Raw genomic sequence first — 15,873 nt, 5'->3', positions numbered from 1 at the left:
ATTAATAAAGTTTCGTAGATAGATTCATTTAATGATAACACACAAAAGACAGAGAGAATTCTATAGTTGGATAAAAAAAAACGAATAAAAACAATAGAAAGATAGTTTAATTATAATTATGGGTCGCCTCTGGCCAAACAGCAATAACCAACTTTTCAGTCTGCTGATGGCATACAGTAGCTGTCACACCATCCGCACGTCGTATATCGAATCCAGATGTCAAAGTTCTCCTGTATCCAAATGGGCTGAAATGGGGAATCATGAGAAACTACTAATATATCAAACTATACTACCTGGTGTAGGTACGACTGTTCTCCACAAAAACGACATTATGCAGTAAATCAGCAAGTACTTGAAAGATATCCAGAGAACCAATTTCGACGCAGAATAATTTCAGTCGAGGACACCCTCCAGACAGCCAGTGCTTCAGAAAGACATTCACATCACTACTAGTCAGAGTAGATGATTTCAGAATAATATCAATTCCATCCATTGTCAGCAGATTGTCAAGTGAAACCCATTTTCCATCATTGATATCTAAGCAACCGATTTTTGGAAACTTTTCCGTGAACCGAAAGTTTTGAGGAGGTTTTATGTGCATGCTTAATTGAGACATAGGACGACAGTATTTCAGAATATAGATCATCTCTTTTTCTGATGATATGGCACTGAAGTCCGAGTAACTAACGTATCTCAATGGTGTTTTTTGTCTACTGATCACATGTTGAATTATATGGAAGGATTGCTTCGAAGCCCAGATATCTGACACATCAATATTGAATAGGTTAGTAACATATTCAGTGATAACTTTTGATCCCTCCACTGCATTATCCCAGTATGAAATAAGATATCCATCCGAATGATCCATTTCGACTCGTACGACTCGTCCACCCATTTTCACAGATTCCATGCCTTCATAATTGATATTGTCTACAAACTTAAGTGCACTCAACACCTGATTGCTTTTTGGAACCATACCAAAAGCAAAATTTGTAAATGAAAGAAATGTTGAATTTTTGTCAGATTCCCCAACAAGCAGATGCCCGTCAAATGGCGCTTTTCGTTGAGTTTTTATGACAGAGTGACTTTTTTGAGAGCAGAAAGACAGCGATACTCTGAAAAGGAGAAGAATAGCTTTGAAAAAAGGGAAATGAGAAACTTACAATGTTTTCGGCTCCATAAAATCGATAATTCTGCCTAGAGGGACATATGGGATATGGAAAAGAGGGAAGGGAGACGTCATCCTTCGACTGAAGACGTGGGGAGACTGAGTAGGAGAGAATGGATAGGGCCAGGTGTTTTCCCTCGTCATTCACACTCTCCTCCCCCGCCTACTCATCCATTCTCTCCTATTCAGTCTCCCCACGTCTTCAGCCGAAGGATGACGTCTCCCTTCCCTCTCCTCCATGTACCAAACCTCCCGTTAGCCAGAATTATCGATTTTATGGAGCCCAATGAATTGTGAGTTTCTTCATTTCAATTTTTTTTTGAACAAACCTTATTCAATTTCAGAGTACCGCTGTCTTTCTGCTCTCAGAAAAGCCACTCTGTCATCAAAACTCTACGAAAAGCGTCATGTGACGAACATCTACTTGTTGGGGGATCCAAGAAGAATGTATTATCCATTTTATTTAAAAACTTTGGCTGCGTGTTGAGTACAACTGACTCTGCATATATCTCAAGTTTTCAAAAAGAGGAATATGTGAAATTGGGTGGACAACAAGTACGAGTCAAATTTCACCGTTTAAGGAATCATTTGATGACATATTGGGATGATAAACTGACTGGACTGGAAGCTATCACTGATTATGTGATTGATTTATTCAATATTGACGTATCAGAAGTCTGTATCTCTAAATATTCATTCAAAATTATTGAATGGGTGAACAGTAGACAAACAACACCATTGAAAAAAATAGTTTACATGGCCATGGCCTGGGGTCCTTGCTCATCGGAAGATGAAATGAACTATATTCTGAGGGATTGCCGATGTTCATCTGAAATACTCATATACTCAGAAGCTCCGCCCAGTTTTCGCTTCTTGAATAACTTCTGCAGAATCGATTGCTTAGATATCAGTAATTCCAAATGGGTAACAATTGATAACCTATTGAGCATGGATGGGATCGATATTATTCTCGGATCATCAACACTGACTAGTAGTGATATGAATGTTTTTCTGAAGCATTGGCTGTCAGGAGGGTGTCCGAGACTCAAGCTTTTCTTGGCTAGAATTGATACCGTGGATGTCTCACAATTACTTGATGATCTCGAGCATAACGCCGTTCTCGTGGTGGATCGTCGAGACTACACCAGGTAATATAGTTCGATATATGAGTAGTTTCTCATAATTCCTTACTTCCAGCCCATTTGGACACATGAGAACTTTGCCATCTGGAGTCGATATACGGCGTGCGGATGGTGTGACAGCTACTGTATGCTATCAGCAGACTGGAGAGTTGGTCATTGCTGTTTGGCCAGAGAGCACTTATAATTATAATTAAACTTCCTCTTTTGTTCCCTCTGTTCCGTTTATCTAATTAAGCCCAACTACAGTATCAGCCACTTGCAAAAATGTTAAATTTGAACTTCCCGCCTAACGATGTCCCCAGATTCTTATATAACCTTTGTTCTGACGTCAAATATTCACCTTTCCGCAGGACCTCACCGGGTTACTGTAGTTTTCCCATGTCACTTCCATATATTCTCTAAACTCTCTCATCTCTTGTCTTCTCATCCATTCCATCCATTCCATTCCGTTCATTACTCCCATACGTTTTTTTTTGTTTTGATCATTCAATTATTCCAGCCGCTCGAACTCTTTTTTATGTCCCCCCCCCCTCTAGCCTCTGTAATTAAATACGAATTTCATTAATTTCACAGTGTGCGTATTTCTAAGTCTCATTCTCTGCATTGTTACTCTCTTCTTATAAATATTCTTCTCTCATTCTACACTTTTTCACTTTCACACTTGGAACACTACAGTAACCCTGTTGAAACAGTTTTCTGGGAAGATCAAACGAGCAAAAACAGTCTGAACAATGATCAATTCATTTGAGGATAGGAAGACGAGATATGCGAATGTGAAAGAATGTGAGTGACACGGAAAAACTACAGTAGTCCATCTGTCTTCTCACGTCATTCACACTCTGTGCTCTCTAGCCTACTCACCCATTCTCTTCAATTCAGTCTCCCCACGTCGTCTCTCCCTGAATGACGTCTCCCTCTCCTCTCTTTTGTTTTCTTTTTTGGATAATTTCCGTCTTCTTTCAAACAATCAAATCATTGCTCATCTCCAACATCCCGTTACCTCCACCTCACTTTCCTCTCCTCCATGTCCCATACGTCCCGTTAAGGAGAATTATAGATTTTATGGAGCCCGATTCATTGTGAGTTTCTTCTTATTATTTCAAATCTTCATGTTATATTTCAGAGTATCACTGTCTTTCTGCTCTCGGAAAAGTCACTCTGTCATCAAGACTCAACGAAGAGCACCATTCGATGGACGCCTCCGTGTTTCATGGGCAAACAGAGATGTTCTGTTTCATTCAGTCAAAAATCTCACTCGTGTTTTGCGTGCTTGCTATGATTGGCATCATTCATATTCTAACAAGATTAATCATGTTAAAATGAACGGGTTGTACGTGCCAGTTCGAGTGCATCCTTCGGATGGATATCTAGTTTCGTGCTGGGAGAACGAAACGAAAGGAATGAAAACTATCACTCAATATGTTACTGATCTATTTAATATTGATGTATCAGAAGTCTGGGCTTCGAAGGAATCTTTCCATCTGATTGAATGGGTGAACAGAAGACAAAAGACACCATTGAAAAAAGTGATTTACATGGCCTGCAGTATTTGGCCATCAGAAAATAAAAAAATGATATACCTTTTGAGGGACTGCACAATTTCATCTGAGATATGCATTTGCTCAGATGCTCCACTCGATTTTCGTTTCTCGGGAAACTTCCGTAGAATCGATAGTTTATATATCTCGTATGGACAATGGGTGACAATCGATAACCTATTGACCATGGATGGAATTGATATTGTTCTGGGATTTTCTAGTCTGTCTAATAGTGATTTGAATCTCTTTCTGAAGCATTGGCTGTCTGGAGGGTGTCCCCGATTAAAATTATTCTGCGCTATAACTGATTCCGTAGATATCTTACAAGTACTTGATGGCCTCATGCATAATGCAGTTTTTGTGGAGGATCGTCGAGACTACACCAGGTAATATAGTTTGATATATTAGTAGTTTCTCATAATTCCTTATTTCCAGCCCATTTGGATACAACAGAATCTTGTCAGGTGGATATGACATTCAACGTGAGGATGGTTTGACAGCTACAGTGTGCAAACAGGGGAATGGAACCTTGGTTATTGCTGTTTGGCCAGAGACCACTCATAATTATAATTAAACGCTCTTCATTTTGTTCCTTTTGTTTATCTAACTACGCTTATCTACAGTGCAAGCCACTAGAACTTTTTTCAATGTCTACTCTCTTTTAATTTTTTTATTTGAAAAACAAGAATTGATCACATTTTCCACCAAATAAAGGGGACATGTTTAAAGCCAGAAGTGACGAAAGCGATTTTTTGTGTAGATTGTCAATTATCATTCATCTACGCATGCCGATGGTTATCTAATCGATTTTTTTTAAATGCTCATCTACAGTAACACTACAGTAACCCAGTTGAAACAGTTTTCTGGGAAGATCAAACAAGCAAAAACAGTCTGAACAATGAACAATTCATTAGAGGATGGGAAGGCGAGATATGCAACTGTGGGAAACAAACAGAATGTGAGTGACATGGGAAATACGCATCCACTCAAAGGCCCCGTCCAATTTCCGCTTCTCGGGAAACTTCCGAAAAATCGATTGTTTGGATATCTGGTACGGATCATGGGTAACAATAGATAACATATTGACCATGGATGAAATTGATATTCATCTAGACAATGCCAGTCTCACTAACACTGATTTAAATGTCTTTCTGAAGCACTGGCTGGATGGAGGGTGTCCCCGATTGAAACTATTCTGCGCTAGAACTGGTTCTGTGGATATCTTTCGAGTTCTAGCTGGTTTACGGCATAACGCCGTTCGTGTGGAGAATCGTCGTGACTACAACAGGTAAGAACTCAATGTGTTCTATTCTAACAACTCATAAATTCCAGCCCCTATGGACATAAATGGAATTTGTGGGATGAATATGACATCCAACGTGAGGATGGTGTGACAGCTACAGTACACTATGAGCCACTGAGTACCTTAGTTATTGCAGTTTGGCCAGAAACCACTCATAATTATAATTAAATGTTTTATTGTTCATTCTGTTCTGTTTATCTTACTGTACTCAAAAGATCTTCACCTTTCTCGATGGTAATCAAAACTTCGTCATTCATATAAGAAGAGTAGAATTTCAAAAGTTGGCGATTTTCGTGAAAAAAACAGTAATTCACGTTAAAATGTGTAGTTTTATACACTTTTAGACAATGATGCTTCACGGTGCTGGAATTACGGATAAAACTACAGTTTTAGAACGCTTCTACGCCCAGCATGTGGAAAGTGTAGCCAAATTATGGAAATATACGAAAACTACTTTATTTTTATTTTAGAATGCAAATTTTCACTTTGACCTTTAGTTTGTTAAAAACTTTATTGAACTGACATTTATAAGAACAAAAAAAACAAAGATACTTGAATAAATAAAGAAAAACACGTGAACTACAGAAAATGAACATGTTCAAATTCTGTAGTGTAAGGAGAAAGCCACGTGGACTACAGAAAATAAACATGTTCATTTTCTGTAGTTTAAGGAGAAAAAGACGTGGACTACAGAAAATAAACATGTTTATTTTCTGTAGTCTGAAGAGAAAGCCACGTGGACTACAGAAAATGAACACGTTCAAATTCTGTAGTTTGAATAGAAAAAGGATAAAATAAACCCAGTGAATGTAAAAAACCAATATGGTCCAAGTACTATTAAAGTGGAGGGTTGAATCCGACCATGAAAAGATTGTGTAGTGAGTTAGTAGAATTATCTGAAAAGAATAACGGTTTACTATACTGTCGACCGACAGAGAGACAACATAAAAGAACAATATCCGTTCCATGACAACAAATAAAGTATAACCGTACGCATTGTATGTATAAACCCATGATTAGAAAAAAATCAGATTAGCTGAAATTACTTCGAGAATTAGATTACTTACCGCTCCATCAACCCAGAGAAATTGGAAAAAAGATTATATTTAAATGTATGCATTTTGAAAATGAATTAAACACAACAATAGCACGACTCTTTTAGTAGAACACATCGCAAATTTTGGAACGTGCTTTAAATGCATTTCCTCCGAAAAAATAAAAAGACACGTGTCATGTTTTATTCCTTCAAAAAATTTTGTCAATGCATTTAAATATAATCTTTTTTCCAATTTCTCTGGGTTGATGGAGCGGTAAGTAATCTAATTCTCGAAGTAATTTCAGCTAATCTGATTTTTTTCTAATCATGGGTTATACATACAATGCGTACGGTTATACTTAATTTTTGTCATGGAACGGATATTGTTCTTTTATGTTGTCTCTCTGTCGGTCGACAGTATGACAGTTCAATTGAGGGAAAATGTATGTTTGAAATCAAGAAAAGAAGCACAGACGAAACAAATTCATTTTCAGAATTTTTCCTCAAGACACTTGTTCAAAATTCGAAAATCTACCATTTTGGCTGTTAGATTATGTTAGTTTGATGTTGAGGAGACATAGTAAACCGTTATTCTTTTCAGATAATTCTACTAACTCACTACACAATCTTTTCATGGTCGGATTCAACCCTCCACTTTAATAGTACTTGGACCATATTGGTTTTTTACATTCACTGGGTTTATTTTATCCTTTTTCTATTCAAACTACAGAATTTGAACATGTTCATTTTCTGTAGTCCACGTGGCTTTCTCTTCAGACTACAGAAAATAAACATGTTTATTTTCTGTAGTCCACGTCTTTTTCTCCTTAAACTACAGAAAATAAACATGTTCATTTTCTGTAGTTCACGTGTTTTTCTTTATTTATTCAAGTATCTTTGTTTTTTTTCTGTTCAATAAAGTTTTTTAACAAACTAATAGGTCACGTCGGCAAAAATAGAAAACTCAGCAACGAATTTATAGGAAAATACTGTAAATTTGGTTTTCCTTCTTAACTTCAAGAATTCTTGTATTATTATACAGCTAATTTATCGCTTCCTCTCCTCATGCAAAAACCTGGATTGGCTACAGAATATCACAAAACCTATCGAATTATGGCCGAAAATAAAAACTTTTGAAATTTGACCCTTCTTATATGCTGACTGGATTGGAAACCATCACTGACTATGTTTCCGACCTATTCAATATTGATGTATCAAAAGTCAGTGTATCTAAAGATTCATTCAATCTGATTAAGCATGTGGATAGTAAACAGAAGACACCATTGGAAAAAGTGGTTTACGTAGACTGGGGTGCCAGTCCATCGGAAGATGAAATGAATTATATTCTGAGGGATTGCCGGTGTTCATCTCAAATATGCATATACTCAGAAGCTCTCCCCAATTTCCGCTTCTCGAATAACTTTCGTAGAATCGACTGCTTAGACATCAGCAATTCCGAATGGGTAACAATAGATAACCTACTGACCATGGATGGAATTGATATTCATCTGGAAAATGCAAGTCTCACTAATAGTGATTTGAATGTCTTCCTCAGGCACTGGCTGTCTGGAGGGTGTCCTCGATTGAAATTATTCTGCGCTAGAACAGGATCTGTGGATATCTTACAAGTACTCGCTGGTTTACTGGATAATGCAGTTCTTGTGGGGGAACGTGGAGACTACACCAGGTAATATAGTTTGATATATCAGTAGTTTCTTATAATTCCCTATTTCAGCCCATTTGAATACAGCAGAATCTTGGCATTTGGATATGACATCCAACGTGTGGATGGTGTGACAGCTACAGTGTGCGAACAAGTGAATGGAACCTTGGTCATTGCAGTTTGGCCAGAGACCACTTATAATTATATTTAAAAGTTTTTTTTTTTAATTTTGTTCCTTCCGTTTTGTTTATCCAACTACCTATGTTCAACTACAGTGGCAGCCACTTAAACTTTTTTCAATGTCTACCGTCTTATAATTTGATTAAACAAGAATTGATCACGAATTTCACCGTATAAAGAGGATTTGTTTAAAGTCAGAAACGACGAAAGTGATCTTTTGGATAGACTATCAAATGTCATCTATCTACAATTGACGATGGTTTTGCAATCGATTTTTCTCAAATTCACATTTGGAACACTACCCAGTAGAAAAGCGTTCTGGGAAGATCAGAAGAACAAAAATAGTCTGAACAATGAACGATTCGTTCAAGGATAGGAAGAGGAGATATGAGACTGTGGGAAACAAACAGAATGTGAGTGACATGGGAAAGTTACAGTAGTCCAGCTGTTTTCTCCCACGTCACTCTCCTATTTTGCCTACTCATCCATTCCTGTACCTGAAAGAGTACCTGAAAGATAAATGATTTATTTGTAACTCTGTCATGAAATTTATGTTAATCACTAGGCATGAAAGCAGTCCTTCAAACCCTACTTCCAATGGGCAGCCAAAATTAGAAAAAAGTTATAAAAAACAGTGTTGTGTCAAATTTTGAAAGGAAATCCCACGTCAATTATTAAAATTACAATAAACAAGAACAACAGAAATGATTAAATAAGTAAATTCTCTTTAAACGTGTTCATTGTGAAGTTTTGGTAATGCGGGAAGGTAAAGATGTGACGTCAGAACAAATGTTGTTCAAGGATATGGAGAAACGCTAAACGGGAATCTCAAATTTTCAAAATTTAGTGGAATAATGATGTTCAAGTTTTTTGAAAAATACACAACTGATATTAGTCTAAAAAAGACATAAGCGAATCACACCTTCCTTGTTCGGTTTATTTATAGCACCAAGTCAGATTTCAACCGTTCTATTGGACAAACGAGCCGATTTGGAAATCTGTCGGTAGCACAGTTGAGAATTGAGAACTAATAACATTTCTGATATCGTCCCGTTCAAAATAATGAGTATACCACTTCATTCATAGCTGGAATTCAACAAAACCACATAAAATGCATTATTTGTGTCATTACGGCCAAGCAACAATAGTCAAGTATCCCGCAGTCTGGTGGAATACTGTAGCAGTAGAGTATAGTTAGATAAACGAAACAATATTAACAAAATGAAAAAAAAGTTTAATTATAATTATAAGTGGTCTCTGGCCAAACTGCAATGATTAAGGTTCTCGGTGGTTGATAGTGTACTGTAGCTGTCACACCATCCTCACGTTGGGTGTCATATCCATCTGACAAGGTTCTGCTGTATCCATATGGGCTGAAATAAGGAAGCATGAAAACCTACTCATATATCAAACTATTTTACCTGGTGTAGTCTCGACTGTTCTCCACAAAAACGGCGTTATGCATGAGACCATCAAGTACTTGAAACATATTCACAGAACCAATTCTAGTCAAGAAAAACTTGAGTCTCGGGCACCCTCCAGACAGCCAGTGTTTCAGAAAGACATTCACATCACTACTAGTCAGTGTAGATGATCCGAGAATAATATCGATTCCATCCATTGTCAGCAGATTGTCAAGTGTCACCCATTCTCCACTAATATCTAAGCAATCGATTTTTGGAAACTTTTCCGTAAACCGAAAGTTTTGAGGAGGTTTTAGGTGCATGCTTAATTGAGACATAGGACGACAGAATTTCAGAATATATGTCATTTCTTCTGATGATGTGGCACTGGAGTCCGAGTAACTAACGTATCTCAATGGTGTCTTTTGTCTACTGATCACATGTTGAATTATATGGAAGGATTGCTTTGAAGCCCAGATATCTGATACATCAATATTGAATAGATTGGTAACATAGTCAGTGATAACTTTTGATCCCTCCGTTGTATTCTCCCAGTATGAAATAATATATCCATGCGAATGATCCATTTTGACTCGTACATGTTGTCCACCCATTTTCACAGATTCCATGCCTTCATAATTAATATTGTCCACAAACTTATGTGCACTCAACACCTGATTGCTTTTTGGAGCTATCAAACAGTCAAAATTTGTGAATGAGAGGAATGATGCATTTTGATGGGGTTCCCCAATTAGCAGATGCCCGTCAAATGGCACTTTTCGATGAGTTTTAATAACGGAATGACTTTTTTGAGAGCAAAAGGAGAGAGATACTCTGAAAAGAAGAAGAACAGCTTTGAAGATGTGGAAAGAAGAAACTTACAATGTTTTCGGCTCCATAAAATCGATAATTCTGCCTAACGGGAGGGTTGGGACATGGAAGAGAAGGAAGGGAGACGTCATCCTATGACATAAGATATGGGGAGACTGAATAGGAGGCAATGGATGGGTCCAGGTGTTTTTCCACGTCACTCACACTCCTCTCTCTTGCCTATTCATCCATTCCCTCCTATTCAGTCTTCCCACGTCTTCAGTCAAAGGATGACGTCTCCCTTCCCTCTCCTCCATGTACCAAACCTCCCTTTAGCCAGAATTATTGATTTTATGGAGCCCGATGCATTGTGAGTTTTTTCTGTTCATTTTTTTGAACAAACCTTATTCAATTTCAGAGTATCACTTTCCTTTTGCTCTCAGAAAAGTCACTCTGTCATCAAAACTCTACGAAAAATGCCTCATGACGAACGTCTGCTTGTAGGGGGATCCAATATACCTGCACCATTCCTTTCACTTACAAATTTCGGCTGTGTGTTGAGTACAACTTACTCTGCATATATCTCAAGTTCTAAAAAAGAGGAATATGTGAAATTGGGTGGACAACAAGTACGAGTCAAAGTGCACCGTTTAGGCGAATATTTGATAACATATTGGGAGAATAAACAGAATGGATTGAAGGCTATCACTGATTATGTGATTGATCTTTTCAATATTGATGTATCAGATGTCCGTGTATGTAAAGATTCATTCAAGGTGATTGAACATGTGAACAGTAGACAGAAGACACCATTGGAAAAAGTGGTTTACGTAGACTGGAATGTCATCCCATCGGAAGATGAAATGAATTATATTCTGAGGGATTGCCCGTGTTCATCTCAAATATGCATATACTCAAAAGCTCTCCCCGATTTTCGCTTCTCGAATAACTTCCGTAGAATCGACTGCTTAGATATCAGTAATTCCAAATGGGTAACAATTGATAACCTATTGAGCATGGATGGGATCGATATTCATCTGGAAAATGCCAGTATCACTAATAGTGATTTGAATGTCTTCCTCAGGCACTGGCTGTCTGGAGGATGTCCCCGATTGAAACTATTCTGCGCTAGAACAGGATCCGAGGATATCTTTCAAGTACTCGCTGGTTTACTGGATAATGCAGTTCTTGTGGAGGATCGTGGAGACTACACCTGGTAATATAGTTCGAGGTATAGTAGTTTCTCATGATTCCCTATTCCAGCCCATTTGGATACAGGACAACTTTGACATCTGGATTCGATATACGGCGTGCGGATGGTGTGACAGCGACAGTATGCAAACAGGGGAATGGAACCTTGGTTATTGCTGTTTGGCCGGAGACCACTTATAATTATAATTAAACGCTCTTTTGATCCTCCCGTTTTGTTTATCCAACTACCTATGTTCAACTACAGTGGCAGCCACTTAAACTTTTTTCAATGTCTACCGTCTTCTAATTTGTTTAAACAAGAATTGATCACGAATTTCACCGAATAAAGAGGATTTGTTTAAAGTCGGTAACGACGAAAGTGGTCTTTTGGATAGACTATCAAATGTCATATATCTACAATTACGACGGTTTTGAAATCGATTTTTCTCAAATTCTCATTTGGAACACTACCCAGTAGAAAAGCGTTCTGGGAAGATGAAACGAGCAAAAATAGTCTGAACAATGAACGATTCGTTCAAGGATAGGAAGAGGAGATATGAGACTGTGAAAGACAAACAGAATGTGAGTGACACGGGAAAACTACAGTAGTCCATCTGTCCTTCCACGTCACTCACACTCTCCTATCTTACATGCTCATCCATTCATTCCAATTCAGTCTCCCGTCGTCTTCTCTCCCAGTATGACGTGTCCCTTCCCTCTCTTTCGTTTGCTTTGTTGGATTATTTCCGTCTTCTTTGAAGCAATCGAGTCTTTTCTCATCCCCAACATCCCGTTACCTCCACCTCACTTTCCTCCGCCTCAAACTGTCTCAATCCGTCCACCCGACGTCCCGATACCCTCATCTCATTTCCCTCTCTTCCAAGTCCCATTCGTCCCGTTAAGGAGAATTATTGATTTTATGAAGGCCGATGCATTGTGAGTTTCCTCTTATTTCGTTTTCAAATCTTCATTTTCTATTTCAGAGTATCCCTTTCCTTTTGCTCGCAGAAAAGTCACTCTGTCATAAGAACTCAACGAAGAGCACCATTTGCGGGACGTCTCTGTGTTTCGGAATTCGACAGGAACTTATCATTCCGTACATTTCGAAATTGCGATTGTGTGTTGAGTGTCCGCGATTGTTCGTATTTTTCAACTTCTGAGAGAATTAATTATGTTAAAATGAACAGGCGGTACGTTCCAGTTGAAACGCAGCGTTCGGATGGAAATCTTGTCTCATACTGGTCTGATACAACGGACGGATTGAAAACTATCACTGATTATGTGACCGATCTATTCAATATTGATGTATCAGAAGTCTGTGTATTTAAAGATGCAATTAAAATGATTAAATGGGTGAACTGGAGACAAAAAGCACCATTGAAAAAAGTGGTTGACATGAACTGGGGTGTCATTCCATCGGAAGAAATGATTTATATTCTGAGGGATTGCACAACTTTATCTGAAATAAGCATTCACTCAGTGGCTCCACCCAATTCCCGCATCTCGGGAAGCTTCCGAAGAATTGATTACTTAGATATCTGGTACGGGTCATGGGTGACAATTGAGAACCTATTGACGATGGATGGAATCGATATTAGTCTGGGTCACTCTAATCTATCTAATAGTGATTTGAATGTTTTTCTAAAGCATTGGCTAGCTGGAGGATGTCCTCGATTGAAATTTTTTTACGCTGATGTTCATTCTGTAAACATTTTGCAAGTACTCGCCGGTCTCATGCATAACGCCGTTTTTGTGGAGAATCGTCGTGACTATACCAGGTAAAAAATCAATATGTTTATATTATGACACTTTCTAAGTTTCAGCCCCTTCGGACACCAATGGACTTTCTGGGATGGATATGACATCCAACGTTCGGATGGTGTGACGGCTACAGTAGACTATCATCCACCGAGAACCTTGGTCATTGCAGTTTGGCCAGAGACCGCTCATAATTCTAATTAAACTTTCTTATTCATTCCTTCACTGTTCTGTTTATTTAACTGTACTCAAAAATGCTCAACCTTTCTCAATGGTAATTAAAACTTTATTTTTGTAATTATTGTTTGATATTATAAATATTTTTGGAAAACTCGAAACGATCCCAATTTCCATCAAAAAAGGGGGATTAGTTTGAAACTAAAAATGACAATAGGGCTTTTTCGCAGTGTGAAAGCAGGACTGAAATGTTCAAATGCTTTTAAAAGGTTTTAATGGAAATTTTCGTCTGAAACTTGGTTAAACCTAGCTTCTTTTTTTTTAAAGTCGCCTCCATCAATGGAACAGTACCTGAAAAATGATAGTTTTGTTTCTAACTCTGTCATCATTTCTATTTTGATCACTAGGCATGGAAGCAGTCCTTCAAACCATACTTGCAATAGGCAGAGTAAGAAAATTCCCCCTAAACCTGTTCACGTACATAGACTGATTCTGGCCAGACAACAATAATCATGTCTTCGTTTTCTTGATGGCATGCGGTAGCAGTCACACCGTCCGCACGTCGTACATCATATCCATCCCACAAAAAGAAGACGTGGGAGAGAAATGAATGGAATGGAGGGAATAGATGAGAGGACGAGAGAGTCTAAAGAATGCATGGAAGTGACCTAGGATAACTACAGTAACCCGGTGAGATCCTGCGGGAAGGTAAATATGTGACGTCAGAACAAAGGTTGTTTAGGGATCTGGAGCAAAGTTAGGCGGGAAACTCAAATTCTCAAAATTTGGTGGAATTATGATAATCAAGTTTTTTGAAAAATACACAACTGATCTTAGTCTAAAGAAGACATAAGCGAATCACACCTTCCTTGTTCGTTTATTTATAACACCAATTCAGATTTCAACCGTTCTATTGGACAAACGAGCCGATTTGGGAATCTGTCGGTAGCATAATTAAGAATTGAGAACTTATAACATTTCTGATATTGTCTCGTTCAAAATAATCAGTATACCACTTCATTCATAGCTGGAATTCGAAACCACATAAAATGCATTATTTGTGTCATTACGGTCAAACAACAATAGTCAAGTATCCCTCAGTCTGATAAAATTCTGTAGCAGTAGAGTATAGTTAGATACACAAAATGATAGTTTAAAAACAAGTTTAATTATAATTATAAGTCGCCTCTGACCAAACTGCAATAACCAAGGTTCCATTTTCCTGTTTGCATACTGTAGCAGTCACACCATCCGCACGTTGGATGTCATATCCACCTGACAAGGTTCTGCTGTTTCCAAATGGGCTGGAAATAGGGAATCATGAGAAACTACTAATACAACGAACTATATTACCTGGTGTATTCTCGACTATTCTCCACAAAGACGGCGTTATGCATGAGACCATCAAGTAATTGCAGGATATTTACAGAACCAATTCTAGTCAAGAAAAACTTGAGTCTCGGACACCCTCCAGACAGCCAGTGTTTCAGAAAGACATTTACATCACTACTAGTCAGTTTAGATGATCCGAGAATAATATCGATTCCATCCATTGTCAGCAGATTGTCAAGTGTCACCCATTCTCCACTAACATCTAAGCAATCGATTTTTGGAAACTTTTCCGTAAACCGAAAGTTTTGAGGTTTCAGATGCATGCTTAATTGAGACATAGGACGACAGAATTTCAGAATATATGTCATTTCTTCTGATGATGTGGCACTGGAGTCCGAGTAACTAACGTATCTCAATGGTGTCTTTTGTCTACTGTTCACCCATTCAATCATGTGGAAAGATTGCTTTGAAGCCCAGATATCTGATACATCAATATTGAATAGATTGGTAACATAGTCAGTGATAACTTTTGATCCCTCCGTTGTATTCTTCCAGTATGACATAAGATATCCATGCGAATGATCCATTTTGACTCGTACATGTTGTCCATTCATTTTCACAGATTCCATGCTTTCAGAATTGATATTGTCTACAAACTTATGTGCACTCAACACCTGATTGCTTTTTGGAACCATCAAGCAGACAAAATTTGTAAATGAAAGGAATGATGCATTTTGATGGGATTCCCCAATTAGCAGATGCCCGTCAAATGACACTTTTCGATGAGTTTTAATAACGGAATGACTTTTTTGAGAGCAAAAGGAGAGCGATACTCTGAAAACAAAAATAATAGCTTTGGAAGAAGGAGAAAGAAGAGACTTACAATGTTTTCGGCTCCATAAAATCGATAATTCTGCCTAACGGGAGGGTTGGGACATGGAACAGAAGGAAGGGAGACGTCATCCTTCGGCTGAAGACGTGGGGAGAAGTGAATGGTATGGAGGGAATGGATGAGAAGACGAGAGATGAGAGAGTTTGGAGAAATTGACGTGGGAAGACAGCTGGACTACTGTAGTTTTCCCATGTCACTCATATTCTGTTTGTTTTCTGGAAAACCTACAGTAGTCCAGCTGTCCATATGGGGAGACGAAATAGGAGATAATGGATGGGTC

The 15,873-nt window shown here is 38.1% G+C and overlaps 9 protein-coding genes across 9 annotated transcripts; 6 read left to right on the top strand and 3 right to left on the bottom strand.

Annotated features, from left to right (window-relative positions):
* Positions 1 to 106: 106 nt before the first annotated feature.
* GCK72_015572 (uncharacterized protein) lies at positions 107 to 976 on the bottom strand (the record flags this gene model as incomplete). The annotated part of the gene is made up of 2 exons (XM_053730973.1): positions 107 to 245; positions 294 to 976. 2 exons carry the CDS (start codon positions 974 to 976, stop codon positions 107 to 109), a joined length of 822 nt encoding a protein of 273 aa, XP_053585745.1.
* A 405-nt stretch (positions 977 to 1,381) lies between these two features.
* GCK72_015571 (uncharacterized protein) lies at positions 1,382 to 2,504 on the top strand (the record flags this gene model as incomplete). The annotated part of the gene is made up of 3 exons (XM_053730972.1): positions 1,382 to 1,461; positions 1,513 to 2,316; positions 2,366 to 2,504. 3 exons carry the CDS (start codon positions 1,382 to 1,384, stop codon positions 2,502 to 2,504), a joined length of 1,023 nt encoding a protein of 340 aa, XP_053585744.1.
* Positions 2,505 to 3,372: 868 nt separating this feature from the next.
* On the top strand, positions 3,373 to 4,422 carry GCK72_015570 (uncharacterized protein; the record flags this gene model as incomplete). The annotated part of the gene is made up of 3 exons (XM_053730971.1): positions 3,373 to 3,389; positions 3,434 to 4,234; positions 4,284 to 4,422. The coding sequence occupies 3 exons, from the start codon at positions 3,373 to 3,375 to the stop codon at positions 4,420 to 4,422; spliced, it is 957 nt and encodes a 318-aa protein (XP_053585743.1).
* A 324-nt stretch (positions 4,423 to 4,746) lies between these two features.
* GCK72_015569 (uncharacterized protein) lies at positions 4,747 to 5,319 on the top strand (the record flags this gene model as incomplete). The annotated part of the gene is made up of 3 exons (XM_053730970.1): positions 4,747 to 4,912; positions 4,962 to 5,136; positions 5,181 to 5,319. The coding sequence occupies 3 exons, from the start codon at positions 4,747 to 4,749 to the stop codon at positions 5,317 to 5,319; spliced, it is 480 nt and encodes a 159-aa protein (XP_053585742.1).
* Positions 5,320 to 7,341: 2,022 nt separating this feature from the next.
* GCK72_015568 (uncharacterized protein) lies at positions 7,342 to 8,061 on the top strand (the record flags this gene model as incomplete). Its single annotated transcript, XM_053730969.1, has 2 exons — positions 7,342 to 7,874; positions 7,923 to 8,061. 2 exons carry the CDS (start codon positions 7,342 to 7,344, stop codon positions 8,059 to 8,061), a joined length of 672 nt encoding a protein of 223 aa, XP_053585741.1.
* A 1,203-nt stretch (positions 8,062 to 9,264) lies between these two features.
* Positions 9,265 to 10,062, bottom strand: GCK72_015567 (uncharacterized protein; the record flags this gene model as incomplete). The annotated part of the gene is made up of 2 exons (XM_003087936.2): positions 9,265 to 9,403; positions 9,452 to 10,062. The coding sequence occupies 2 exons, from the start codon at positions 10,060 to 10,062 to the stop codon at positions 9,265 to 9,267; spliced, it is 750 nt and encodes a 249-aa protein (XP_003087984.2).
* Positions 10,063 to 10,533: 471 nt separating this feature from the next.
* GCK72_015566 (uncharacterized protein) lies at positions 10,534 to 11,645 on the top strand (the record flags this gene model as incomplete). The annotated part of the gene is made up of 3 exons (XM_053730968.1): positions 10,534 to 10,613; positions 10,662 to 11,459; positions 11,507 to 11,645. 3 exons carry the CDS (start codon positions 10,534 to 10,536, stop codon positions 11,643 to 11,645), a joined length of 1,017 nt encoding a protein of 338 aa, XP_053585740.1.
* Positions 11,646 to 11,956: 311 nt separating this feature from the next.
* Positions 11,957 to 13,396, top strand: GCK72_015565 (uncharacterized protein; the record flags this gene model as incomplete). Its single annotated transcript, XM_053730967.1, has 4 exons — positions 11,957 to 12,016; positions 12,111 to 12,370; positions 12,418 to 13,212; positions 13,258 to 13,396. The coding sequence occupies 4 exons, from the start codon at positions 11,957 to 11,959 to the stop codon at positions 13,394 to 13,396; spliced, it is 1,254 nt and encodes a 417-aa protein (XP_053585739.1).
* A 1,138-nt stretch (positions 13,397 to 14,534) lies between these two features.
* On the bottom strand, positions 14,535 to 15,330 carry GCK72_015564 (uncharacterized protein; the record flags this gene model as incomplete). The annotated part of the gene is made up of 2 exons (XM_003092945.2): positions 14,535 to 14,673; positions 14,723 to 15,330. 2 exons carry the CDS (start codon positions 15,328 to 15,330, stop codon positions 14,535 to 14,537), a joined length of 747 nt encoding a protein of 248 aa, XP_003092993.2.
* Positions 15,331 to 15,873: the final 543 nt, after the last annotated feature.

This window comes from Caenorhabditis remanei, chromosome IV, assembly GCF_010183535.1.
Source record: "Caenorhabditis remanei strain PX506 chromosome IV, whole genome shotgun sequence".
Classification (NCBI taxonomy): domain Eukaryota; kingdom Metazoa; phylum Nematoda; class Chromadorea; order Rhabditida; family Rhabditidae; genus Caenorhabditis; species Caenorhabditis remanei.
This window is presented reverse-complemented; position numbering and strand designations above follow the sequence as displayed.